Source organism: Bubalus bubalis, chromosome 2 (assembly GCF_019923935.1).
Source record: "Bubalus bubalis isolate 160015118507 breed Murrah chromosome 2, NDDB_SH_1, whole genome shotgun sequence".
Classification (NCBI taxonomy): Eukaryota; Metazoa; Chordata; class Mammalia; order Artiodactyla; family Bovidae; genus Bubalus; species Bubalus bubalis.
This window is the reverse complement of record NC_059158.1, coordinates 169,793,168-169,820,471: the sequence shown is the minus strand read 5'-3', so window position 1 is coordinate 169,820,471 and position 27,304 is coordinate 169,793,168. Positions and strand designations below refer to the sequence as shown.

The 27,304-nt window shown below is 42.2% G+C and overlaps 1 protein-coding gene across 1 annotated transcript in view; it reads left to right on the top strand.

Moving 5' to 3' along the window:
- DNER (delta/notch like EGF repeat containing) overlaps positions 1 to 27,304 on the top strand; it is a 383,862-nt gene that overhangs the window by 216,065 nt on the left and 140,493 nt on the right. Inside the window, exon 6 of the mRNA XM_006047101.3 lies at positions 19,436 to 19,589. Coding sequence (XP_006047163.2) covers positions 19,436 to 19,589 — 154 coding nt within the window. The remainder of the gene's footprint in view (positions 1 to 19,435; positions 19,590 to 27,304) is intronic.

The window sequence follows — 27,304 nt, the reverse complement described above, 5'->3', positions numbered from 1 at the left end:
CCACAGTTTGTTGTGATCCACACAGTCAAAGGCTCTAGCATAGTCAATGAAGCAGAAGTAGGTGTTTCCCTGGAATTCTCTTGCTTTTTCTTTGATGCAGTGGATGTTGGCAATTTGATCTCTGGTACTGCTGCCTTTGGAGAAGGCAATGGCACCCCACTCCAGTACTCTTGCCTGGAAAATCCCATGGACGGAGGAGCCTGGTAGGCTGCAGTCCTTGGGGTCACTAGAGTCGGACACGACTGAGCGACTTCACTTTCACTTTTCACTTTCATGCATTGGAGAAGGAAATGGCAACCCACTCTAGTGTTCTTGCCTGGAGAATCCCAGGGACCGGAAGCCTGGTGGGCTGCCATCTATGGGGTCGCACAGAGTCGGACACGACTAAAGCGACACAGCAGCAGTTGCTTTGCTAAATCCAGCTTGAACATCTGGAAATTTTCAGTTCATGTACTGTTGAAGCCTAGCTTGGAGAATTTTGAGCGTTACTTTGCTAGTGTGTGAGATGAGTGCAATTGTGTGGTACTTTGAACATTCTTTGGCATGAGAGGAAAGTAGATCCGAAGGCTGAGGCAAGGGAGAATTCTAGGTCCAATAGAAGAGAAAACAGGTTAAAGTTGCAAATGTATAGAGGAAGACTCATGTACTGGCTAAAGATGGGAATTGGGAAGTGTGCTGGGTTAGCCATGGTCTGTGAACATAGTAGCCCATATGTGTGGATTCCAAAGGGAATGAGGATAAACAAGAAATAGGGATGGAGGATGGAGAATATTCATGAGAATATTATACATTAATAAAAGCAGTTCAAAGCAAGCAAGATTCACCTTGCCCATGAACTTACCTAATTCTTTTGCCACCCTTAAGTTAGAGCTTTTGATGAGCTTCTTCTGGAAATTGTTAGAATCATTCTTTTCTAATTATCCTGGAGAAACACATCTATTAGATATAACCTGCCTTTTGTTCAGTGTGAAAATCATGAAAGCAGCAAGCATTTAGCGAGATAAGATTTAATTAAAATGAATGATAAGACCTTCCCACCTCTGCTGGGGTTACTCAGTTTGTGTGAGTGTAAATTCAATAAAGAAAAACATGCATCAGATCAGGGACTCTATATAAATAAAATCATTCACAATAAAATGAAAAGATTTTTCCCCTGTAATACTGAGGAAATATTTTTAATTAAATGCTGTGGTGTCAGGGATTATATAATCAAGACAGACATCTTGGAGTTCAGACTATGATACCAATAATAAGAAGAAGATGAATCTAGATTCATGTGTGCATTCTTATTTCAATAGGAGAGCAAGGGGATGAGGAATTGCATTCATCCTCCCTAAAGAAGGCTGCACTGATGATCCTTTGTACCAACTCTGCTGTGTTTAACTTTTTCGTTTACCTACAGTTTCTCATTTTGGATTGGATTTGTGAAAGTGAAAGTCACTCAGTCCTGTCAGACTCTTTGCGACCCCATGGAACTCTCCAGGCCAGAATATTGGAATGGGTAGCCTTTCCTTTCTCCAGGGGATCTTCCCAACCCAGGGATAGAACCCACGTCTCCTGCATTGCAGGTGGATTCTTTACCAGCTGAGCCACAAGGGAAGGCCAAGAATACTGGAGTGGGTAGCCTATCCCTTCTCCAGGGGATCTTCCCGACCCAGGAATCAAACCAGGGTTTCCTGCATTGTAACTACCCACAAAAGTATGTGAACTATGAAATAACCTATTAAGAGGAAAGTAGATCTGAAGGCTGTTAAAGGAGAATTCTAGGTGTGGAAGAATAACCATAGGTTAAAGTTACAAATGTATAGAGGAAGGCTCATGTACTGGCTAAAGATGGGAACTGGGAAGTGTGTTGGGTTAGCCATGGTCTGTGAACATAGTAGCCCATTTGTGTGGATTCCAAAGGGAATGAGGATAAATAGGAAACAGGGATGGAGGATGGAGATGGAGAGAGGAAATATGAAAGAGGGACCACATGCAAGAGTCATGTGCTAGGAGAGGAGAACTGAAGCAGGTGCCCACAGGTGGAGTTCTTCAGGTCTGTCTCCCCATCTTGGGGTCTTGAATGTCAGATGGTGACAAAGGTCTTGAGAACTCAACGGTTCATCCCCAAAAGAACAAAAGTTTCTGCTCAGGCCTGACCTATGGATAGACCTAGAGCAATCAGACTGTTTGAACAGGCAGGACAGGGAGCTGGGGTTCTCTGTAAGGATCTGTATCCTTTACCTGATCACATGCAAGTGCACCTCCTGCCTGGTCCCTACATCCATTTGAGCAGTTGACCGTCCCTGTCTCCAAGATTTGTGAAGGACCAGTGCAATCTTGCAGGCTTCCCTGATAGCTCAGTTGGTAAAGAATCCGCCTACAATGCAGGAGATCTCGGTTTGATTCCTGTATCGGGAAGTTCTGCTGGAGAAGGCATAGGCTACCCACTCCAGTATTCTTGGCCTTCCCTTGTGGCTCAGCTGGTAAAGAATCTGCCTGCAATGCAGGAGATCAGGGTTTGATCTCTGGGTTGGGAAGATCCCCTGGAGGAGGGAAAGGCTACCCACTCCAGTATTATGACCTGGAGAATTCCACGGGATCTATAGCCCATGGGGGTCACAGAGAGTCGGACACACCTGAGTGACTTTCACTTTCACTTCACTTCCAGTGCAATCTTAATGGAAAAGAAGAGATTGAGGGTTTTGATGAGCTTGGTGGTGGTGGTTTAGTCATTGTGTCTGACTCTTTCGACTTCATGGGCTGTAGCATCCCAGGATCCTCTGTCCATAGGATTTCCAGGGAATCTTCCCAACCCAGGGATTGAACTCCACAGTCTCCTGCATTGCAAGTGGATTCTTTACTGCTGAGCCATAATGGAAGGTGGCTTTGATGATCTTACCCAAGCCTAATTTCTAGTCTCCATCTATGTATCCTTGTCCCTGAATCTGGCTTGTGATTTGATTTGTTGATTTTCATCACTTGACTCAAATAGGAACTGAGACCGGGGCCCAGCCCCTCACTGTCACTGATACAGTCATTTTATCTGTTAGTGGCTGTGCTGAACCCCTTCCTTATTGAATAACGGTTCTCTAGTATCCTTCGTGTAACTTTAGATATTACAACAGTTAAATTTTTAAAGCCAGCAACATAAATAATAGAATCTTTGGGTTATAGCACATCTACTTTCATTTTCTTCTTTTTATTGACCTGAGGTCCAACAGGAAATCAAGTCATAAATAATGTAAATTTCTTGCCCAAGGTCAAAGAGATGGAAGAACCGGGAATAGCATCTCAGCAGGTCATGTAGTGTTTTTTTCTTACTATGCTACATGGTCATCTGTGGTTCAGTTTGACTATAGTTTCTTTTTTTTTAAATTTATTTATTTTAATTAGAGGCTAATTACTTTACAATATTGTATTGGTTTTGCCATACATCAACATGAATCTGCCACGGGTGTACACATGTTCCCAATCCTGAACCCCTCTCCCTGTAGTTTCTTTTATATAGAGGGGAGATCCTGGAACCAGATTTCCTGGGTTAATATTTTAACACTTCAGTTGATTAGCTGGCAGAACTTGGTTCATTTGCTCACCTTCTCTGTGCCTCCAGTTCCTCAAACATAAAATTGTAATAACGGTAACAATGAGGGTATCTGCATTTTGCAAAGCCCTTAGGATAATGACTGATGTCCTTATAAAAAGAGGAGGTTAGGACATAGACATAAACAGAGGGAGGATCATGTGAAGGCATAGGGAGAGAGGGCCCTCTATAAGCCAAGAAGAGAGATCTTCAAAGAAACCAGCTCTATAGACACCTTGGATTTCCCAGGCCCCCGTATTGTGAGAAAATAAATTTCTGTTGTTTAAGCCACCCAGCCTTGCTACTCTGTTATGGCAGCCCTGCCATTTGGTATTGCTATCAAACTAATAGCAAGAACAGGAGAGAAACCCACATGATGGTTGTTAGCACCCCAGTGTGGCATGGAATGGGCTTCTCTGGTGGCTCAGTGGGAAAGAATACACCTGCCAATGCAGGAGGCTCGAGTTTGATCCCTGGGTTGGGAAGATCCCCTGGAGAAGGAAATGGCAACCCAGTATAGCATCACTGACTGAATGGTCATGAATTTGAGCCAACTCAGGGAGATAGTGGAGGACAGAGGAGCCTGGTGGGCTACAGTCCGTGGGATTGCCAAGAGTCAGACATGACTTAGTGACTGAATAAAGTGACATGGAATCACTTGGAGGAGGATAGTGACATTAGGGGTGTATGGCTTATTTGGGACTGAAACCCAGGTCCAGCAGATGTAAAAGCTGAAGAGGCCATTGGAGGTCATCCCCTTCAGATTCTCTCTCAATGGGCAAAGGCTGCCCTCTTACCTTTTCTCAGAATGTTGTTTGAACCCTGCCCCTCGTTGTTTGTAACTCAATTCCTTGCATTTCTCAATATGTTAAATTGTAAAGATCTCTTTGGAAGGAGACCAAAATCTGCCTTCCTCTGCCTCTGAGTAGCTGTATGACTTTGAGCAGACGGCTTACATTTGCCAATCTGTTTCCTCATTTGTAAAATAGAAAAACAATACCCATCCTGCAAGATGACTGCAAAGATTAAGTGAATCCTGACAGGGTAGTTGGCATATGACGGGAGCTTTCTGCAGTAAATGATGGTTTTAAACCCTTCCCTTGTCCCCCTTGGCTTTCCATCATGAGAAAAAGTTATCCCTGGTTTATCATCTTTGCTTTACATTTCAAAACGCAATTCATAGTGAGTTTTCCTGCCCAGGGAACCTGAAGAAGACGTTGGGAAGCTTCTTTATTCTTCAGTGAATCCATCTCATCAATAATTAACACATCAAAATGTCTGTTTTATTAAAGCTTTTTCTTTATCACTTTCTTTTGATGTAGCAAAGGAAATAACTAGGAGGCTAAATTGAATTTTAAAATAAGAAAAGTAGAATGGTGTGTCAATTACTTGTGGGATCAGGTGGATTTGTTTTTCCAGGAAATTCAATAGAAGATGAGTTTTCAATGACACCCATTTTTTTTTTTAAAGTCAAATACTACTTTTGTTAGTGGATTAGAATTTTGCAGCAAATAAATACACAGATGTTGGTCAACTGGAGATCAAGGCTGATTACGTGAAAATCTTATGCCTAATGTATGCCTGGAAAGTCCCATGGACGGAGGAGCCTGGTGGGCTGCAGTCCATGGGGTCGCTAAGAGTCAGACACGACTGAGCGATTTCCCTTTCACTTTTCACTTTCATGCATTGGAGAAGGAAAGGCAACCCACTCCAGTGTTCTTGCCTGGAGAATCCCAGGGACGGTGGAGCCTGGTGGGCTGCCGTCTATGGGGTCGCACAGAGTCGGACACGACTGAAGCGACTTAGCAGCAGCAGCAGCAATGTATGCTGAGAGCACATAAGTTGCAGTGATTTGGTTAGAAATTGTTCTTTTTAAAATTTATTTTAATTGGAAGATAATTGATTTATAATGTTGTGTTGGTTTTTGCCATACATCAACATGAATTAGCCATAGGTATACATATGTCCCCTCCTGCTTGAACCTCCCTCTCACCTCCCATCTCATCCCGCCCCCCTAGGTTGTCCCATAGCGCCAGGTTGAGCTCTGTGTTATACAGCAGCTTCCCATTAGCTATCAATTTTACATATGGTAATACATATGTTTTCAACATTACTCTCTTTATTTGTCCCATCATCTCCTGTCTCTGCAGTGTCCATAAGTCTGTTCTCTATGTCTGTGTCCTTGTTCCTACCCTGGGAAACTGCTTGTGAACACTTCCATTCTGCCAACCCATATATCCAATTTCAAGAAGAGTCTTCTACAAAATTTCCTGAAAGACATTTACTTTCTTCTCCCTCATGTAATTAAGTAAACTTCAAAGTCTTTTGCAAGGAAAGAGCATGGCTATCTCATTCATTATCATTTCTATTTTTTAGAATTTACTGTTTAAGCCAAAGAAATGAATTCTAGCAATTCATGAATGTCAAGTCTTGAATTCAATGTTTAGATGATCTGCATGTTTTATTTAAAAAGTAAGCTGCTACATTTGCAATTAATGACCCAAAGAGAAGAGCAATAGTATATTTAAGACTAATGGGAAAATAAGATTATGAGCTATAAGCAACAAGAGTTCATTGATTAAATGTGAATAATAGAACAGTAAGACCCAGCCAATGGACCAGAATTTTTAAAATGTAATTCATAGCAAGTTTTCCTTTGAGGTGGTTCACTGTGTTCCCAATAAGAAGCAACAGTTTGTCTCTATGTCTGGACTCCAGGTGTTCTTGTGTGGCCTGGGATCAGGAAAAGACATTTATAGGGACTTTAACATCCTAAATAGAATTCTCAGATAGTCTCTTAAAATTTTATGTCAGAATAACCATTTCTATCCCTTGAAGTGCTAAATCTGGGTTTAGTGAAAGTCTAAATTTCATGTGTCTGAAAGAACATGCGATTGTCTGACCCTTTAGTTATAGCTCATCAATGAAATGAAAATGTGTGCTATAGCTACCACTTTTTATCAAAGTTTTAGTGTTTGTCAACTATGTCCTTTCAGACCTGAATGACCAGCTGCTCTAGTTCCTCGATTTGGAATAATAGGCCCTTGGCTTAGAATGGCAAGGATGAGGCTTCTGTGACCTCCACCTCCACAGATTCTGGGTCAGTGCATTTGGGATGATGGACACCTCAGGCTAGAATCTGATGCTGCATTGTTCCATGAGTTAGGATTCATTACCTTCTTTGCCTGAAGTCCATTTAGAGCAACATAAGCACTTGATCAAGGAGCTACAGAAAGCCCTTACTGGGAGGATCGTCTTCATGGACAATTGCTCCTCTATTCAATCAGTTCAGTTTAGTTCAGTCACTCAGCTGTGTCTGAGTGACACAGCTCTTTAGTTCTTTGCGACCCCATGGACTGCAGCACACCAGGCCTCTCTGTCCATCACCAACACCCAGAGTCCACCCAAACTCATGTTCATTGAGTCAGTGATGCCATGCAACCATCTCGTCTTCTGTCATCCCCTTCTCCTCCTGCTTTCAATCTTTCCCAGCATCAGGGTCTTTTCAAATGAGTCAGCTCTTCACATCAGGTGGCCAAAGTATTGGAGTCTCAGCTTCAACGTCAGTCCTTTCAGTGAACACTCAGGACTGATCTCCTTTAGGATGGACTGGTTGGATCTCTTTGCGGTCCAAGGGACTCTCAAGAGTCTTCTCCAGCACCACAGTTCAAAAGCGTCAATTCTTCAGTGCTCAGCTTTCTTTATAGTCCAACTCTCACATCCATACATGACTACTGGAAAAACCATAGCCTTGACTAGACGGACCTTTGTTGGCAAAGTAATGTCTCTGCTTTTGAATATGCTATCTAGGTTGGTCATAACTTTCTTTCCAAGGAGTAAGTGTCTTTTAATTTCATGGCTGCAGTCACCATCTGTAGTAATTTCAGATCGCCCCAAAATAAAGTGAGCCACTGTTTCCACTGTTTCCCCATCTGTTTTCCATGAAGTGATGGGACTGGATGCCATGATCTTAGTTTTCTGAATGTTGAGCTTTAAACCAACTTTTTCACTCTCCTCTTTCACTTTCATCAAGAGGCTCTTTAGTTCTTCTTCACTTTCTCCCATAAAGGTGGTGTCATCTGCATATCTGAGGTTATTGATATTTCTCCCGGCAATCTTGATTCCAGCTTGTGCTTCATTCAGCCCAGCATTTTCTCATGATATACTCTGCATAGAAGTTAAATAAGCACGGTGACAATATATAGCCTTGACATACTCCTTTTCCTATTTGGAACCAGTCTGTTGTTCTATGTCCAGTTCTAACTGTTGCTTCCTGACCTGCATACAGATTTCTCAAGAGGCAGGTCAGGAGGTCTGGTATTCCCATCTCTTGATGAATTTTCCATACAGTTTATTGTGATCCACACAGTCAAAGCCTTTGTGGCATAGTCAATAAAGCAGAAATAGATGTTTTTCTGAAACTCTCTTGCTTTTGCGATGATCTCGCAGATGTTGGCAGTTTGATTTCTGGTTCCTCTGCCTTTTCTAAAACCAGCTTGAACATCTGGAAGTTCATGGTTCACGTATTGCTAAGCCTGGCTTGGAGAGTTTTGAGCATCACTTTACTAGCATGTGAGATGAGTGAAATTGTGCAGTAGTTTGAGCATTCTTTGGCATTGCCTTTCTTTGGGATTGGAAAGGGTTCCAGTCCTGTGGCCACTGCTGAGTTTTCCAAATTTGCTGGCATATTGAGTGCAGCACTTTCACAGCATCATCTTTTAGGATTTGAAATAGCTCAACTGGAGCTCCTCTATTAACTGGGAGCAAAAAGGTTACAAGGCTTTCCAACCTTAGGAAATAGACTCTACTTCTTAACCTTGCTGTGTATGGAATACTAGTTTAGGAGATCTTCTGAATTTTCACCCAGAGCTCTGTAAGCAGGAATTCCACTCTCCCAGCTGTGATCTGGGCTGGGTGTGCCTTACTTATGACCCTGGCATGCTGGGCAAGCTGAGACATGGTCATGCCTTCCCTTGGCATTGGAATGACTGAGCCTCCATTTTTTTTTTAAAGACAACTGGGTTGTTCAGAGGGAAATACGCTTTGTTTCGTGAGTCGTTTTGTCCTCAGAAGAAGACATGTCAGTCCCTTAGGCCAAGCAGAGCTTTTCCTGCATTTGTATGTGAAATGAATTTCTGGAGGGGGACTTCATATTACAGGGACTTGGTGATGTACACGCAGTGTTTTCCACAACATCCCTATGCTAAATGCAATTGCAGAGCCCACAGGGAGGAGCTGGACACAGGATGCTGAAATGTGATTCTAATGTTTCAGAGTTTTATCTTTGCTTTCTTGAGGTTTAGCCAAACTCTTAAAATAAAAACAGCAAATCTTTTATCCTGAAAAACTTCATCATATTTGAAAGTAGAGAAAGCCGTTTGGCAAACCACCATGTCTGCATTGCCTGTTTCAGCAATTATCAACTCATTAGCCCGAGTTTTGACCTTGCAGATGTTCAGACATTTAACTCTGGATTGCCCAGGTGTTGTTTGGAATCAGGCTGGTCCATGATGGAAGTTGAAATTGGCCTTGAGTGTGCATTAGCCAAGAGAGGCTTAAATCATCTCCTTTCCATTATCAGAGCTTTCAGTTCAGTTCAGTTCAGTTCAGTCGCTTAGTCGTGTCCAACTCTTTGCGACCCCATGAATCGCAGCACGTCAGGCCTCCCTGTCCATCACCAACTCCCGGAGTTCACCCAAACTCATGTCCATCGAGTCGGTGATGCCATCCAGCCATCTCATCCTCTGTCGTCCCCTTCTCCTCCTGCCCCCAATCCCTCCCAGCATCAGAGTCTTTTCCAATGAGTCAACTCTTTGCATGAGGTGACCAAAGTACTGGGGTTTCTCAGCTTTAGCATCATTCCTTCCAAAGAACACCCAGGACTGATCTCCTTTAGGATGGACTGGTTGGATCTCCTTGCAGTCCAAGGGACTCTCAAGAGTCTTCTCCAACATCACAGGTCAAAAGCATCAATTCTTCGGCGCTCAACTTTCTTCACAGTCCAACTTTCACATCCATACATGACCACAGGAAAAACTATAGCCTTGACTAGATGGACCTTTGTTGGCAAAGTGATGCCTCTGCTTTTCAATATGCTCTCTAGGTTGGTCATAACTTTTCTTCCAAGGAGTAAGCGTCTTTTAATTTCATGGCTGCAGTCACCGTCTGCAGTGATTTTGGAGCCCAAAGAGATAAGGTCTGACACTGTTTCCACTGTTTCCCCATCTATTTCCCATGAAGTGATGGGACCAGATGCCATGGTCTTAGTTTCCTGAATGTTGAGTTTTAAGCCAACTTTTTCACTCTCCTCTTTCACTTTCATCAAGAGGCTTTTGAGTTCCTCTTCACTTTCTGCCGTAAGGGTGGTGTCATCTGCATGTCTGAGGTTCTTGATATTTCTCCCGGCAATCTTGATTCCAGCTTGTGCTTCTTCCAGCCCAGCGTTTCTCATGATGTACTCTGCATAGAAGTTAAATAAGCACGGTGACAATATCCAGCCTTGACGTACTCCTTTTCCTATTTGGAACCAGTCTGTTGTTCCATGTCCAGTTCTAACTGTTGCTTCCTGACCTGCATACAGGTTTCTGAAGAGGTAGGTCAGGTGGTCTGGTATTCCCATCCCTTTCAGAATTTTCCACAGTTTATTGTGATCCACACAGTCAAAGCCTTTGTGGAATAGTCAATAAAGCAGTAGCTCTTTTTAAATTTTGGTTTGGGATTGTCCTACTAATCCTTTTCAGCATCGCCTTTAGTATGAAGGTGTAGATGAAGAATGCATAAGTGGCTGTGATTCTATCTTAATAAAACACAAAACCATCAGAAGTGGACAAGGAAGTAGGAGAAGAGGACCCTTGTCCTGCACAGAACTCTTACACAAGTCTACCTTTAAGGAGCGGACTCTCAAGTCAGCTTAATTCAATGAACACTCAAATGTCTATCATGTATGCAGACACCAGGGACCTCCAGTTCTGGTGAAGAACTTCGCAAAGTTTCCAACTCTGTCCATGAGTGACTAGGCACTTTATGTACGAGAGATGCATCCAACCCTCAGGAAGGACATTTTTACTCTATTTTGATGTTGTTTTGAATAAATTTTCTATTATTCTTACAACTGAAGGAAATTAGGACCAGTGAACCAAGAGAACAGTCAATGGTGCGGATATGGAAGACAGCCAGATAGCAAGGAAGGAGGTAGAAAAACTATAGAAATATGGAGCTAGAAATCAAATACAGTTTTTGTTGGGGGTTATTTTAGAGCAAGGGTGAAGGGCATCCCCATGTGGGTCTGTGGTACCCACGGATGATCACAGTGATGATTGGGCAATATGTGAGTGGAATAGGATTTGGAATTGGATGATATGAGTTTAAGCCTTGACCGTACACTTACCAGCTGGAACACCTTAAGCAATTTATCTCACCTTTCTGTCCAGTCTGTTCTCAACTCCTAAAATGGATCTGGGAGGACCCACCTGACAGACATGGTGAAGATTAAAGAGATAATTCAATGTGAGTAAGCTGTATAAACAATGAGCTTCCCTGTCTAGTTGGCTGAGTGTTCTCTGTTCATACTGATGTTACTGGGACAACAAAAAGAGATGTGTGTTTTCTATACACTTTGTTTAAGGGAGCAAGTGTATAAGAATTGATAAACTATGACTCTGAAAGAGACAAATAAAGCTCCTCAAAAAAATTCTCTTGGTGGCTTCCATGGTGGCTCAGTGGTAAAGAATTCACCTACCAACACAGGAGACACGGGTTCGATTTCTGATCTGGGAAGATCTCACATATGGCAGAGCAACTAAACTCAGCTACAACAACTATTGAATCTTTGCTCCAGAGCCGGGGAGCTGCAACTCCTGAGCCCATGTGCCTGAACTACTGAAGCCCACACACCCTAGAGCCCATGCTCCAAAGCAAGAGAAGCCACCACAATGAGAAGCCTGAGTATGGCAATTGGAGCATAGCCCCCACTTGCCACAACTAGAGAAAAACTTGAGGGCGGCAACAAAGACCCAGCACAACAAATAAATTAAATAAATAGATAAATATAAAACCAACTTTGCTCTCGGGACTTCCCTGGTGGTCCAGTGATTGGGACTCTGCTCTTCCACTGAAGAGGGCAAGAGGTTGATCTTTGGCTGGGGAACTAACATGCCACAAGTCGTGTGGTGCAGCCAAAAAAAACCAGGACATAGGTTGGTGCTATCAGAATGGGTTAAACTTCTCAAGGTTGATAGAATAGTTTACAAATGTCAGTAATTGAATACAGTATTTTTACAATGAATACACTAAAAATAGAGTTTCCTAATAAATATTTATGGCCCCTTATAATTCAAAGTCTTGAAACTATTTTTTTTTAAATCCTGTTAATATTATAGGAAAGCTCTTTGTTCTTTCCAAATGGACTTCAGAATCCAAGTGGACTTTAGAAGAGATCAAATTTTATGGGTAGCATGGCACAGAATACACAAAGATATAACTAAAATTTGATGGTCATGAATATGTAAACTGTTGTTAATCTTCTTCGTCATCCATCAATCAAAGTTTAAGAATCAGTTTGGCGCTTTGCTTGGGCAAAAGCTATTGTTTCAACAATTTCTCAACATTTCTGTCAAGCTTCTTGCTTAAAACAGAACAAAACACGTGGCTTTCATTTTAGTTTTGAATTCATTCAACTATACTTCAAATATATATATATATACACACATAAATTCAGTCAATACTAACTCAAAGATATTTGATTTGGGGCTTTCCATAATTTATTTTCACAAGCGACATATTTTCCGTGGAACATGCCAGATGAATTATATGCAAAATGTATCCCTTGAATGACCAAAGAAATTTATCTGTAAAATGGAATGACTGGATGCAAACCAAATAAATTTTAGAGGACAGCTGCCAAAAATAATGACATGGAGTAATTTATTACAATGCTGAGGCCCAGTTTGGAACTGTGTGCACAGCGTATGCATAGCTTTTACAGTCAAAGGCAGTCACAGCTCTGTGGAGATGCACAAGGGGGTCTGGACAGTCCCCTGCAAATATCAAAGTTGTGCACCGTTGTCCATTTGAGCAAGGACAAGATTTTCCATAGAAAATAGGTCTATTTGCATTTTAAAATTTGTATTATTTTATTTATTTAATTTTTTATTAAATATTTTATTATTTTTATAGTTGATTTACAATATTGCATTAGATTCTGGTATACAGAAGTGATTCAGTTATATGTATATGTATACATATATATTCTTTTTCATATTCTTTCCATTATGGCTTATTACAAGATATTGAGTATAGTTCCCTGTGCTATACAGTAGGCCCTTTTTGATGATCTGTTTTATATATGGTAGTTTGTATCTGCTAATCCAAAACTCCTAATTTATTCCTTCCTCACCCCTTTTTTGTTTGGTGATGATGTTTGTTTTCTGTGAGTCTGTTTATGTTTTGTAAATAAGTTTGTGTTGTATTTTAGATTCCATATATAAGCGATATCATATGGTAGTTGTCTTTCTTTTTTTGACTTACTTCACTCATTATGATAATCTCTGGGTCCATCCATGTGGCTGCAAATGGTATTATTTTGTTCTTTTTTATGGCTGAGTAATATTCCATTGCATATATGTACCACATCTTCTTTTTTCCTAAAGAAAAAAAAGATTGATTTATTTATTTTATTATTTTGCCATGGCAGTCTTCATTGCTGCATGTGGGATTTCTCTAATTGTGGTGAGTGGGGGGTAGTCTTTGTTGCAGTGTGCAGACTTCTCATTGCGGGGGCCTCTCTTGTTGTGGAGCACAGGCCCTAGGTCCACATGCTTCAGTAGCTGTGGCTCGAGGACTTAGAGCTCAGGCTCAGTAGCTGTGGTGCACAGGCTTAGTTGCTCCACAGCCTGGGGGATGTTCCCAGACCAGGGATCAAACTGGTGTCCCCTGCTTTCCAAAGCGGACTCTTTACCACTGGACCATGAGGGAAGCCCCTGTACCACATGTTTTTTTAATCATCTGTTGATGGACATTTTGTTTGCTTCCGTGTCTGGGCAATTGTAAATAGTGCTGCAATGAACATTGAGGTGCCATGGATCTTTTCGACTTGGAGCTTCCTACAGATATATGCCCATGAATGGGGTGGCTGGATCATATGGCAACTCTATTTTTAGTTTTTGAGGAACCTCCATACTGTTTTCCATAGTGGCTGCATCAATGTACATTCCTACCAACAGTGTAGAAGGGTTCCCTTTTCTCCATGCTCTCTAGCATTTGTTATTTGTAGGCTTTTTAATGGTGGCCATTCTGACTGGTGTGAGGTGGTACCTTATCATAATTTTGATTTGCATTTCCCTAATAATTAGCAATGTTGAACATATTTTCATGTGCCTATTGGCCATTTGTAAATAGATGCCTTTCTCTGGAGAAGTATCTATTTAGGTAGAAGACAGTTCCAGAAAAGGAGTTTTCCTAATTACAAGGCTGCTTTTCTAATAGTCCTTGATGAGCTTTCCTCAGCATGCAACTATTAATAGTCTCTACAAACGCACACAAAAGAAAAAAAAAAACAAACTCACAACATCACTAGAAAAACAGGAATCAATTACTGCTAGAATGTAGAGGGAACTTCCATTTGCCACAAGGAGGTGTGAGATGATAGCAATAGAAGGCAGACAATTTATCTTTAACTTAAATAGAAAAAGCTGCTGCTCTTGTTTCTGTTGTTCTGGTTCCTAAGATATAATTGAAGAGTGTATCCTTTAAACTAAAGAGGACTTGATTTTGTAGTTTGTAAGGATTTGTCACATTCCCTCAACAACAACAAATTCAACTAACAAAAGAAATACACCTACATAAAATCTGGTTGTTTTGGTTGAGCTTAATGTCATGTTTGACTGTTTGATTTCTTGATTGGTTGCTGAAATCAGAGTTCCATCCACTCCTGGTTTAGCCCCTTGTGACAAAGGGCATCCTTTTATGGTAAGGGCTTCCCTGGTGGCTCAAAAGAAATCGCCTGCAATGCAGGAGACCAGGGTTCTATCCCTGGGTTGGGAAGATCCCCTGGAGAAGGGAATGGCTATCCACTCCAGTATTCTGGCCTGGAAAATTCCATGAACTGTATAGTCCATGCAGTCGCAAAGAGTCAGACTTGACTCTGAGTCAAGTTGAGTGACTTTCACTTTCACTTTCACTTTTATGGTGTAAACTATGATCTCACCAGGCAAGGGACAGTTTTTCTTAGAAAAGGGGTCTATGGGGATAGGGCCTGTTAGGTGAAAGTCACAGAAATATAAGTAGAATGCAGTCATAAAATACAAGTAGATTAAAAATACAAGAAGAATTCAGCCATAAAACAGTTTGACTTAAGGACCTCTGTGGACTTTTCTTCTAGGAATATAAGGAGTCAGTAGTAGGGGATTTAAACATTCAGTTCATATACTGATAGGTTCGAGATAAAAAGTTGATTTTTAAAAATAGAAGCTAAGATGTGTGTGTGTGGTCTGTCGTGTTCAACTCTTTGTGATGCCATGGACTATATAGCCCACCAGGCTCCTCTGTCTATGGAATTTTCCAGGCAAAAAATACTGGAGTGGCTGCTCTTTCTACTCCAAGAAGCTAAAATGGCATTTGATAAAATTTGATTGTCATTCCAAGTGTTCTACTTAGTGTTCTACTTACAGTGAATTCTGTAAATTTCCCTTTGAAATCAAAATTATTCTGGATCTGCACTGATGTAACCATGAGGACTAGAGAAGGCAACATTATCATGATTTGCAAATGTTCTTCCTGGAGTAACAGGCAAATTTGGCCTTGGAATACGGAATGAAGCAGGGCAGAGACTAATAGAGTTTTGCCAAGAAAATGCACTGGTCATAACAATCACCCTCTTCCAACAACACAAGAGAAGACTCTATACATGGACATCACCAGATGGTCAACACTGAAATCAGATTGATTATATTCTTTGCAGCCAAAGATGGAGAAGCTCTATACAGTCAGCAAAAACAAGACCAGGAGCTGACTGTGGCTCAGACCATGAACTCCTTATTGCCAAATTCAGACTGAAATTGAAGAAAGTAGGGAAAACCACTAGACCATTCAGGTATGACCTAAATCAAATCCCTTATGATTATACAGTGGAAGTGAGAAATAGATTTAAGGGCCTAGATCTGATAGATAGAGTGCTTGATGAGCTATGGAATGAGGTTCGTGACATTGTACAGGAGACAGGGATCAAGACCATCCCCATGGAAAAGAAATGCAAAAAAGCAAACTGGCTGTCTGGGGAGGCCTTACAAATAGCTGTGGAAAGAAGAGAAGCGAAAAGCAAAGGAGAAAAGGAAAGATATAAGCATCTGAATGCAGAGTTCCAAAGAATAGTAAGAAGAGATAAGAAAGCATTCTTCAGCAATCAGTGCAAAGAAATAGAGGAAAACAACAGAAAGGGAAAGACTAGAGATCTCTTCAAGAAAATCAGAGATACCAAAGGAACATTTCATGCAAAGATGGGCTCGATAAAGGGCAGAAATGGTATGGACCTAACAGAAGCAGAAGATATTAAGAAGAGATGGCAAGAATACACAGAAGAACTGTACAAAAAAGATCTTCATGACCCAGATAATCACGATGGTATGATCACTGACCTAGAGCCAGACATCCTGGAATGTGAAGTCAAGTGGGCCTTAGAAAGCATCACTATGAACAAAGCTAGTGGAGGTGATGGAATTCCAGTTGAGCTATTCCAAATCCTGAAAGATGATGCTGTGAAAGTGCTGCACTCAATATGCCAGCAAATTTGGAAAACTCAGCAGTGGCCACAGGACTGGAAAAGGTCAGTTTTCATTCCAATCCCAAAGAAAGGCAATGCCAAAGAATGCTCAAACTACTGCACAGTTGCACTCATCTCACATGCTAGTAAAGTGATGCTCAAAATTCTCCAAGCCAGGCTTCAGCAATATGTGAACCGTGAACTTCCTGATGTTCAAGCTGGTTTTCAAAAAGGCAGAGGAACCAGAGATCAAATTGCCAACATCCGCTGGATCATGGAAAAAGCAAGAGAGTTCCAGAAAAGCATCTATTTCTGCTTTATTGACTATGCCAAAGCCTTTGACTGTGTGGATCACAATAAACTGTGGAAAATTCTGAAAGAGATGGCAATACCAGACCACCTGATCTGCCTCTTGAGAGACCTATATGCAGGTCAGGAAGCAACAGTTAGAACTGCACATGGAACAACAGACTGGTTCCAAATAGGAAAAGGAGTATGTCAAGGCTGTGTATTGTCACCCTGCTTATTTAACTTCTATGCAGAGTACATCATGAGAAACGCTGGACTGGAAGAAACACAAGCTGGAATCAAGACTGCCGGGAGAAATATCAAGAACCTCAGACATGCAGATGACACCACCCTTATGGCAGAAAGTGAAGAGGAACTCAAAAGCCTCTTGATGAAAGTGAAAGAGGAGAGTGAAAAAGTTGGCTTAAAGCTCAACATTCAGAAAACGAAGACCATGGCATCTGGTCCCATCACTTCATGGGAAATAGATGGGGAAACAGTGGAAACAGTCTCAGACTTTATTTTCCTGGGCTCCAAAATCACTACAGATGGTGACTGCAGGCATGAAATTAAAAGACGCTTACTCCTTGGAAGGAAAGTTATGACCAACCTAGATAGCATACTCAAAAGCAGAGACATTACTTTGCCAACAAAGGTCCGTCTAGTCAAGGCTATGGTTTTTCCTGTGGTCATGTATGGATTGTGAGAGTTGGACTGTGAAGAAGGCCGAGCGCCGAAGAATTGATTCTTTTGAACTGTGGTGTTGGAGAAGACTCTTGAGAGTCCCTTGGACTGCAAGGAGATCCAACCAGTCCATTCTGAAGGAGATCAGCCCTGGGATTTCTTTGGAAGGAATGATGCTAAAGCTGAAAGTCCAGTACTTTGGCCACCTCCTGGGAAGAGTTGACTCATTGGAAAAGACTCTGATGATGGGAGGGAATGGGGGCAAGAGGAGAAGGGGACGACAGAGGATGAGATGGCTGGATGGCATCACTGACTCGATGGACGTGAGTCTGAGTGAACTATGGGAGTTGGTGATGGACAGGGAAGCCTGGTGTGCTACGATTCATGGGGTCGCAAAGAGTCGGACATGACTGAGCGACTGATCTGATCTGATCCCTTCTTTTGGGGAGGGAGGTTGTTTCATCTAGAAAACCCAAGAGAATCAACTGAAACCTTTGACCTGAATCAACTGAAACCTCTGACTCTGAGAGTCAAGGCAAAGACAGGCACTAGCATTTATTAATCGGTGATAATCCCTAGCTGATATAATGGGATTACAAGAAAAGGATGAGGAAAGAATCTCACTGGCAATAGCTACAAAAAAACCTAAACATTCAGGAGCAAATTAATCAAGAGATGGACAAGAAAGAGAAAACTTGATTAAGAGACAAAAAGAGAAGAAAGAGAAAACTTTTTGTTTTTTAGGACAGAAAATGTGGTGTAGTGCTTGGTGGTGAGGTGGGTATTGGGTGAGATCCTGAGAGTCTCTATAAGATCAAGGGGCCACCCCCTCCAACCCCCTCAAGCTCTCCCCACCCCTCCCCCCTCCCCCTCCCCCCTCCCCCTCCCCCCTCCACACCAAGGCCCCTCCTCCACTACAGAGGGAGGTGGGGCTGGGAGTGGCTGTGGGAGGGGCTTTGAAACACTTGCCTGATGTTGTTGGGCTTGGAGAAAGCTGGAAAAGGGGCTTTGGGCTGGGTTTTTTTTTTTTTTTTCAAACTTTGAACTTTTTATTTTGAATTGGGGTATAGCCAGTTAACAATGTTGTGGTAGTTTCAGGGGAACAGTGAAGGGCCTCAGCCATACATATACATGTATCCATTCTCCCCAATTTTGTTTTGATTTTTTTAAGCAGTAAACTTTATTTATACCATTCTCCTTTGCCTGCTCCCTTCTATTCTTCGTGAGAATCTGCAGTCCCATCTACATAGGCTTTGGACCCAGATCTGTGTCTGCTTTAGACACATCACCCTCAGGCCAGCATTAGAAAGAGAGCAGGAAGGCTTAGTCTATTGAGATTATACAACTGCCTCAGAAATGAAGCGTCCAATCAAATTCAGTTCTCTTGGGGACTTCCCTGGTGGTTCAGTGCTTAAGGGTTCAGATCCTGGAGGGGGATCTAAGATTCCACAGGCAGCAGAGCAGCTAAGCCCACGCACCACCAGGGAAGACTCTGTGTGCTGCAAATAAGACCCAATACAGCCAAATAGATAAGTAAATAGATATTAAAATTCAGTTCGCTGGGTCTGAATTACGGTCTTTTACTAATATAACAAACCAAATGAAATGGTTCTTATTATTTTCCCTTACACTCAGTTCATCTACGAGGTTGTATGTTGAAGCTAATTTCCAGGGTGATTCAGTAAATTCTCTCAGTGCTCCAGAAAGGCAGGCATGGTAACACATTTGGTAATGATGTGTCTCACATGCTATCTGTGCTGAAGGCTTTTGTTTGGAGTGACATCTCATTTAATGGCTGTAGCACAATATATCTGCTCCAGCAAAATTGTCCTTTCCATATCAGGTCAGCAAAACTTTATTCTTTTGCTTAAAATAATTACTATTTCCATTTCTGGTTTAGGAAGATTAAAAATCATTTGGGATACATATCAATGAAGAGACATGTTTGAAATGAAACTGTAAAGAAATAGACTGTTCCTCTGAAAGCCTTGATTTTAGTCAGATCATGGTATAAGTGATATGATAAAAATACTCAGTGTTGGTATAACTATAAAAATGAGAGGTATGTTTGAACTTTGAGTTTCACAGCTAACACACACATTTTAGAGGGCTCAGGTAATATATACTGTATGTTTGTGTTTTAGGCAACATTTTCCTGTAAGTGTGATGATCAATACACGGGTACTTTCTGTGAAGAATTTGATGCCTGCCAGAAGAAACCCTGCCAGAACAATGCCAGCTGTGTTGATGCAAAGGAAAAGCAAGATGGTGGCAACTTCACCTGTGTCTGCCTTGCTGGTAAGGTTTCCATAGTTCAGAGTGACTGTGTATCTCTCTGTAGAATAGACACTTATTAATTAACAATGGTCAGGCAATACATTGCCCAGCTGTTGGACAGGTGCCTCCCAGGTCTCATTTAGTTCCATCAGTCCAGCTTTATGTCATTGGGAATGGAGGAAGGAAGTTGCCTTGGGGATAAACATTGTGTCCCTTGGCTGTTTTTCTGACGTTAGGATGCTTCTCTCTTAGCATTCTACCATTTCTGTTCTGGGACAATGATATTCCTGGTCGAATAGAGGCCTGGATATTTCAAAGACCATTCTTCAAATATGTTCTGAGTGTGGGCTGGCGCTGTGCTGGCTGATTTTGCTAAGTTACTTAAGAAGAATTTAGGCTAAACTATGCAGGTGGGTAGGTAATGCCACCCAATCCTCTCATTTTGTTTAGTTTCCTGTTGTTCATGTATGTTTTAGTCCAAGTTCCTGGAACACCATCCTGCACAATTGGGCAAGTCTTTAATACTCCCTGGTTAGTATGGGGGAGTCATCGACCCTGCATGAGACTTTCACATCTCAGAACACAAAGGGTGACTCTTAAGAAAGTGCACTGGACGGTGTGTCCACAGACTTCTGTTCTCTTGCAGTCATCTTATTGACTTACTGCTCAGCCAAATAGGTTATAAACCCTTAAGGAGCAGGAAATGGCATTTTATCGGTGAACATTTTGATATAACTGTTTCTATGCAGCTTAAAAGCAAACACCACATTATTCTTTTTTTAGCATCAATAATGTGTAAAACTGACATCATCTTCCCCTTTCCACCTCATCCTCTTGCCAATCTCTGCCACTGGGCAGGGATTCAGGGTGATGTAAGGGCTGGGGAAGGCAATGGCACCCCACTCCAGTACTCTTGCCTGGAAAATCCCATGGATGGAGGAGCCTGGAAGGCTGCAGTCCACGGGGTCGCTAAGAGTCGGACACGACTGAGCGACTTCACTTTCACTTTTCACTTTCATGCATTGGAGAAGGAAATGGCAACCCACTCCAGTGTTCTTGCCTGGAGAATCCCAGGGATGGGGGAGCCTATTGGGCTGCCGTCTATGGGGTCGCACAGAGTCAGACACGACTGAAGCGACTTAGCAGCAGCAGCAGCAGCAAGGGCTGGGGATGGAGAGACGGATGGAGTGAAGTGGGAGTTAGAGTGATTAACTGCTCAGTGTAAGGTCTGTCAATGCAGAAATTCATAAACAAGAAGTAAAAGTTCTTCACTCATCTATCCCAGCTCAAACTTTATAAGGTCATAAAGGTAGGTTAATAGTTTGGTTTATGTTTTCCAGACTAGTGTTTGTGTGTGTGTGTATCTATGTATGAGTATGGGTATTTCCCTTGCAGATCAAATGATTGCCTTTCTGTATGTTAAAAAAGCGATTATAATATACATACTGCTCTGCAACTTACTTTTTTCAGTGTTTACCAGTTGATCATAAGTATACTTCCATGTCAGTGTATATAGAGCTACCTTATTCATTTTAATAATTCCATCACATGTTTCCTAACATTGTATGTCTAGGCCAAACTGCTGCCTATTTGCTGTCTCTGCTCATATGTTCCAGGCCACCTTAAGCTCAGTCATTCCAAAACTGAGCTTATTGTATCCCCAGCTCCACACAGCTCAGCTTCCGGTGTTCCATCTGTTTCTACGAGCCAGACCTCTACAAGTCACCCTGGGTGCCCCCCCACCTCCTGCTCTTCCTGCCTCCGAGTGTTCTCCATCTTTCCCCCTAAAGACTTCTCAAATCACCCCCCTCTCTGCAGCCTCATCGCCACTGCCCCATTGCCACTGCCTTTGCCCCTTGTCTGTGTGACTGAGATAACCTCTCACTTATCTCTGTCTGCTCATGTCCACGGAGCCAAAGCAACCACGCCAAAGTGAGCCCTGGTTCTCCTTATGTCAGTTCCCCAACCCAGACTCCGTTCTCCTGGGTGATTATTTTCCACTGCGCATCTGATCTGATGTTGTTGCTTTCGACTTAATCCCTTTCTTCCCGGGGCTCTTGGGATGAAGGCCAGAATCCTCCACCTCATTCTTCTCCATGATCTGTCGCTCACCCACCTTTCCAACCCCATCTCAACCCCCTGCTCCCCTTTCTCAGGGACCAGCCACCTTGGCTTTCATCTCCCTGGGTGCTCGAGCTGCTGCAGGACCTCGTCCGCTTCTTTGTGCCTGGACAGCTCTCCCTGCTGCCTCCCTTTTGCTAGGTTTCTATTTTGGATCTCATTAAATACCCCTTTTCCTTAGGCAGTCTCAGTTGAATGCTTCCATTTAGGTCTCCTTCCCTTTTCCTCTTTTGTAGCTGGGTGTTCCTTTCCTTCACAGCCCTCCCCTGTTTGCAGTGGATGAGTGCACGTGTGATTCTTTGATTTCTGCCTGTCTCCCCGCCTGAATCAATCCCATGAGCGCACAACCTGAATTATTTCTGTTCTACATTGTGTCCCACTGTGTCTGACGAGTCCTAAACGCTCAGACAATGTGTTGATGGGGTGAATTAATGAAAGGGTATGAACGTGGCCTGATGTTTTAAACCATTCCTCTATTGATGAGTCTTTAAGAGAGTTTGAATTTCTCTGTTATAAGTGATGCTAGGATGAGTCAAAATCCTTCTGTACATAGTCTCAATCAGAACTGGTAGGTGGAGCTTGTCACTGTTTGAACTGAAATGATTTGTTTGATTTTTTTTTTAAATCCAAGTCTGTTCTCAGAGGAGACTTTTCTATTTTTAAAGAACGCAGGTGCACAGAATTGGAATGACCATAATGCTGGGTTTGTGATACTCTCTCTTCTTATCCATAGCACACTTTTATCTGTTTACTTAGCTATTTCAATATGCACTAATCAGTGGTGGAACCACCACTATAACCAGAAGTTAGACCTGATAACTAACTATATAGTTTCCTCACCAGCCCGTCTCTCCGTCTCTATTCCCCATCCAAAGTTAACAGTCACCCTGAATCTTGAGTTGATCCTTCCTTTGTCTTCCTTTTTATATGATCTTAATATTTACATGGCTTCCGAGGTGGCACGGTGGTAAAAAATCCGCCTGCCAATGCAGGAGATATAGGAGACATAGGTTTGATCCCTGGACTGGAAAGATCCCCTGAAATAGGAAATGGCAACCCACTCCAGTATTCTTGCCTGGAAAATCCCATGGACAGAGGAGCCTGGAGAGCTATGGTCCATGGGCTCACAAAGAGTTGGATACGACTGAGTATGCATGCTTGCATAAACATTTACACGTTTTACCAGTAAGCACATTCTCGTGTATTTTCTTTGGAATATGTGCCAGGGGTTGTTTGAGGTTGAACCTAGGAGTGGAATTGCTGGAAAATATGCTTGATCAGTTGTAGGAGATCATGCCAGACTGTTTTCCAAAGTGGTGACACCCATATATACTCCCACGTGAAATGCATAAGTGCTCTTATGGACTCAGATCCTCTCCAGTACTGTGTGGGTCAGAAGTTTTAATTTGTGCACAGTGAATGGGTGTAGAAAAGGTGCTTCTTTGTGGTTTCTGCACTTTGTGGTTTACTAACGATGCTGAGGTCCTCTTCCTGTGTTTATTACTTGTTTTCCTATCTCTCACTCAAATTTGTGTGTGTGTGTGTGCTCTTCTTGTTGGCTTGCAAAAGTTGTTTCTTTTTTGTTCTCATCATTTGTCAGTTGTATGGATTGCACATATTTTCTCCAAGTTTGTAGTTTGTCTTTTCCCTCTGAGGGATCTTTAAAAATCATTGTTGTTGTTGTCTAGTCACTAAGTCATATCTGATTCTTTGCTACCCCATGGACTGCAGCATGCCAGGCTCCCCTGTCCTTTGCTGTCTCCAGGAGTTTGCTCAAATTCATGTCCATTGACTTGGTGATGCTATCTAACTGTCTCATTCTGTACCTCCCTCTTCTCCTTTTCAGTCTTTCCCAGCATCGGGATCTTTTCCAGAGAGTTGGCTCTTCCCAGCAGATGGCCAAAGTATTGGAGCTTCAGCTTTAGCATCGGTCCTTCCAATGAATATTCAGGGCTCAATTCCGTTAGGACTGATTGGTTTGATCTCCTTGCTGTCCAAGGGACTCTCAAGAGTCTTCTCCAGCACCACAATGCTAAAGCATCATTTCTTTGGTGCTTAGTCTTCTGCAGTGATTTTGGAGCCCAAGAAAATAAAGTCTGTCACTGTTTCCACTTTCTCCCTTTCTATTTGTCATGACGTGATGAGATCAGATGCTATAAACTTCATTTTTTGAATGTTGAGTTTTAAGCCAGCTTTTTCACTGTCCTCTTATACCCTCATCAAGAGGTTCTTTAGTTCTTCACTTTCTGCCATTAGAGTGGTATCACGTGCATATCTGAGACTGTTAATATTCCTCCTGGCAATCTTGATTCCAGCTTGTGCTTCATCTAGTCTGATATAAGTTAAATAAGCAGGGTTACAATATACAGCCTTGACGTAGTCCTTTCCCAATTTTGAACCAGTCCATTCGTCCATGTCTGGTTCTAACTAACTGTTGCTTCTTGACCTGCATACAGGTTTCTCAGGAGGCAGGTAAGGTGGTCTGGTAGTCCCATCTCGTGAAGAAATTTCCACAGTTTGTTGTGATCCACACAGTCAAAGGCTTTAGCATAGTCAATGAAGCAGAAGTAGATATTTTTCTGGAATTCTCTTGCTTTTTCTATGATCCAACGGATGTTGGCAATTTGATCTCTGGTTCCTCTGCCTTTTCTAAACTCAGCTTGAACATCTGGATATTCTCAGTTCATGTACTGCTGAAGCCTAGCTTGAAGGATTTTGAGCATGACCTTGCTAAGCATGTGAGATGAGTGCAATTGTACGGTAGTTTGAAGATTCTTTGGCACTGCCCTTCTTTGGGATTGGAACGAAAACTGACCTTTTCCAGTCCTGTGGCCACTGCTGAGTTTTCCAAATTTGCTGACATATTGAGTGCAGCACTACAGCCTTGTCATGGTGAGGGGCTTGCATAACTCAATGTGTAGCCTGTGCAGGGCTACCCAAGTCAGACGGGTCATAGTGAAGAGTTCTGACAAAACGTGGTCCACTGGAGGAGGGGATGGCAAACCACTCTGGTTTTTAAATTGAAGTATAGTTTATTGACAATGTTGTATTAGTTTCCAGAGTATGGTATAGTGATTCAGTCATATATATATATTCTTTTTATATGTATATATATATTCTTTTTCAGATTCTTTTCCCTTATAGATTATTGTAAAATATTGAGCATAGTTCCCTGTGCTATACAGTAGGTCCTTGAAATTGTCTAGTTTTTATAAAGGAGTGTCTGTATGTTAGAATCATAGTTTAAGCTACTTTAAGTAATCTCCACTGGTGTTTACATGGTGCTGATTTCTGAGGTTCTTGAATGGCATAGAATCTCTTTCATCTTCTACTTTATCCAAAGGTGGCTTCACATTGGCTTGGTCTCTCAGCCATCCTGCTTCTATCAGGGTCTCCCTGACTGCCAGCAACTCCTTCACTGGCCTTTCCCAAAGCTGGGATTCCCCCAGAGCCTTCATTCTTCCTCCTGCTCTAGAACAACCCAAGCAGAGGTAGAAGAGATCTAGGAACTCTGGTACTTACCTGACTTGTTCCTGCAGTTCTCTTAGGCATGTTCCTACTTGATCAGTTCTCATGTCCTATGGGAGCAACTGTTCTTCCCCTTTTTAGCATCTACCTCTCCATCTGCTTTTTAAAAAATTTAATTTAATTTGGCCGCACCTTGCAGCATGTGGGATCTTAGTTCCCTGACCAGGGATCGAACCTGTGCCCCCTTTGGGAAGCATGGGGTCTTAACCACTGGACCACCAGAAAACTCACTCTCTATCTTCTTTCCACTGTAGTACACACACACATGCAGACACACACAGATGTATGCACACATGAATAGCTAGTGTTTATTCAGTGTTAGGAGCCTGACTACTATAGTCCACGGGGTCACAAAGAGTCATACATGACTTAGCGACTGAACAACAGCAGCAGCAACACTTAGTGTTAACTGTATGCCAGGCTGTGCTAAGTGCTTTCCAGTGCTGCTCTTAGAACAATCTCTGGGTTAAATACTCAATTATACTGATTTCATAGGTGAGAAATCTAGGACACGGAGAATGTGGTAACTTGGTCAAGAATATTAGGGTGACATGGAACTGTTCTGCAGGAACACACCAATTCTCAAATCTCCCGACTTCCAAGGAAAGCCTCATTTCCACCTTGTCATAGTCTGATGAAGGCATTTGGTCTCCAGGTGGCAACTCAGGGATCTGGAGGGTCTGTGTGATGTTCCGAGAGCAGTGCCTGGACGTGTCTTAGATCACTTCTGCTACCTGCCATTTGCCAGAATCTGGTCACTTGGTCCCTAGAGGCTCTGCCTGGGAAGGGAGTCAGTGTGGTGAGCATACCCATGGTCTCTGCTGTGCTGGGTACACGTGCCAGTAACTGTTGCACTGGGATTTGAACCCAGGTCCTCTGTGTCCCAAGCCCATGTTCTTGATCATGTTACCACACTCTTTTCCTGTATGTGCAGCCACACTGTGAGCTGAGAATTTTCCTGGTACAAACATGTGATTCAAGACCACGTCATGCTTTCAACTTTCTCCTATCAAATAGGACTCTTCTAAAGAGCAGAAACATTAGGCCATTTTGTCCCCAGAGGTGGGGCTGGATGCTTGAAATGAGGCATTTTCTACTCAGTTTAGTTCCGAATGTCCTTGAAAAACTCATGCTTCCACAGGAGAGTTCTATTTCCTTTGTGAAAAAAACTATTTACAGGTTAATTAACATCAATTAATTGACCTCTGAAGCTCCAGCTCTGTGCATAAGAACCTTCCAACGGTGGGAAGTCTGTTTCCTTTTGAAAATTTATCCCGCTGTGCTTTCATTTTCGCAAGTCTGATCATGAGGCATGGTTTTGTTTGATGAATGAATTAATTCAAGCCAGGTTCTTGTCAGCAGAGAACAGAACTTTCAGAAAGTCTCTTCACAGAGACGTTGTCTTGATGCCATGCTCGTTTCTCTTGGGAATGTTTCTCAGTAAGTAAAAATATTATTTTTAGCAAAGAAGCTTTTGCTGCAGTTTTGATAATATTTTGATATTTTGCTTTAATTTTTACATCAAGCCAGTACAGAGAGGATTTTTGCATCATCGGTAATCCAGAGATGTTCGAATATGGTGGATTGGATGTTGAGTCAATTAAGTAATAAACTCTGCTGTAGTTTTCATTTTGATTTTTGTGCCCATTTCTTGGAAACAGGAATTAATTTTCTTAAATAGTGAAACACTGATAAATAGTTTATACATATGTGTACAACATAAGATGAATTGTAGATTATGGTCAATCAAATTTCTATTTGGGGGGGAATTTTTATCAAGGGTGATTGATGATATTTTTCTGGAAATGTTTTGGCAATATTTTCAAAAGGAAGGGGATTGTCAGTAGTACCAAATACTGCAGGAGGAGCTAAGGGAAGGTTACTGACTGTGGCAACAGGTTTGTCCAAGCCATTGGTGGCCTCCTGTTTACACTGAGGTGATAAGGGCACCTTGGAAGCTTTGAGGTCTCCCTGAAAGACAACATCCAGGGATAGAGGCAAGGAAGCGTACCTGGAAGTTACCAAACATGCCGAAGGGCAACCCATATGTGGAGATAGTCACAGCCACTCAGTTTTTATGTGGGCCT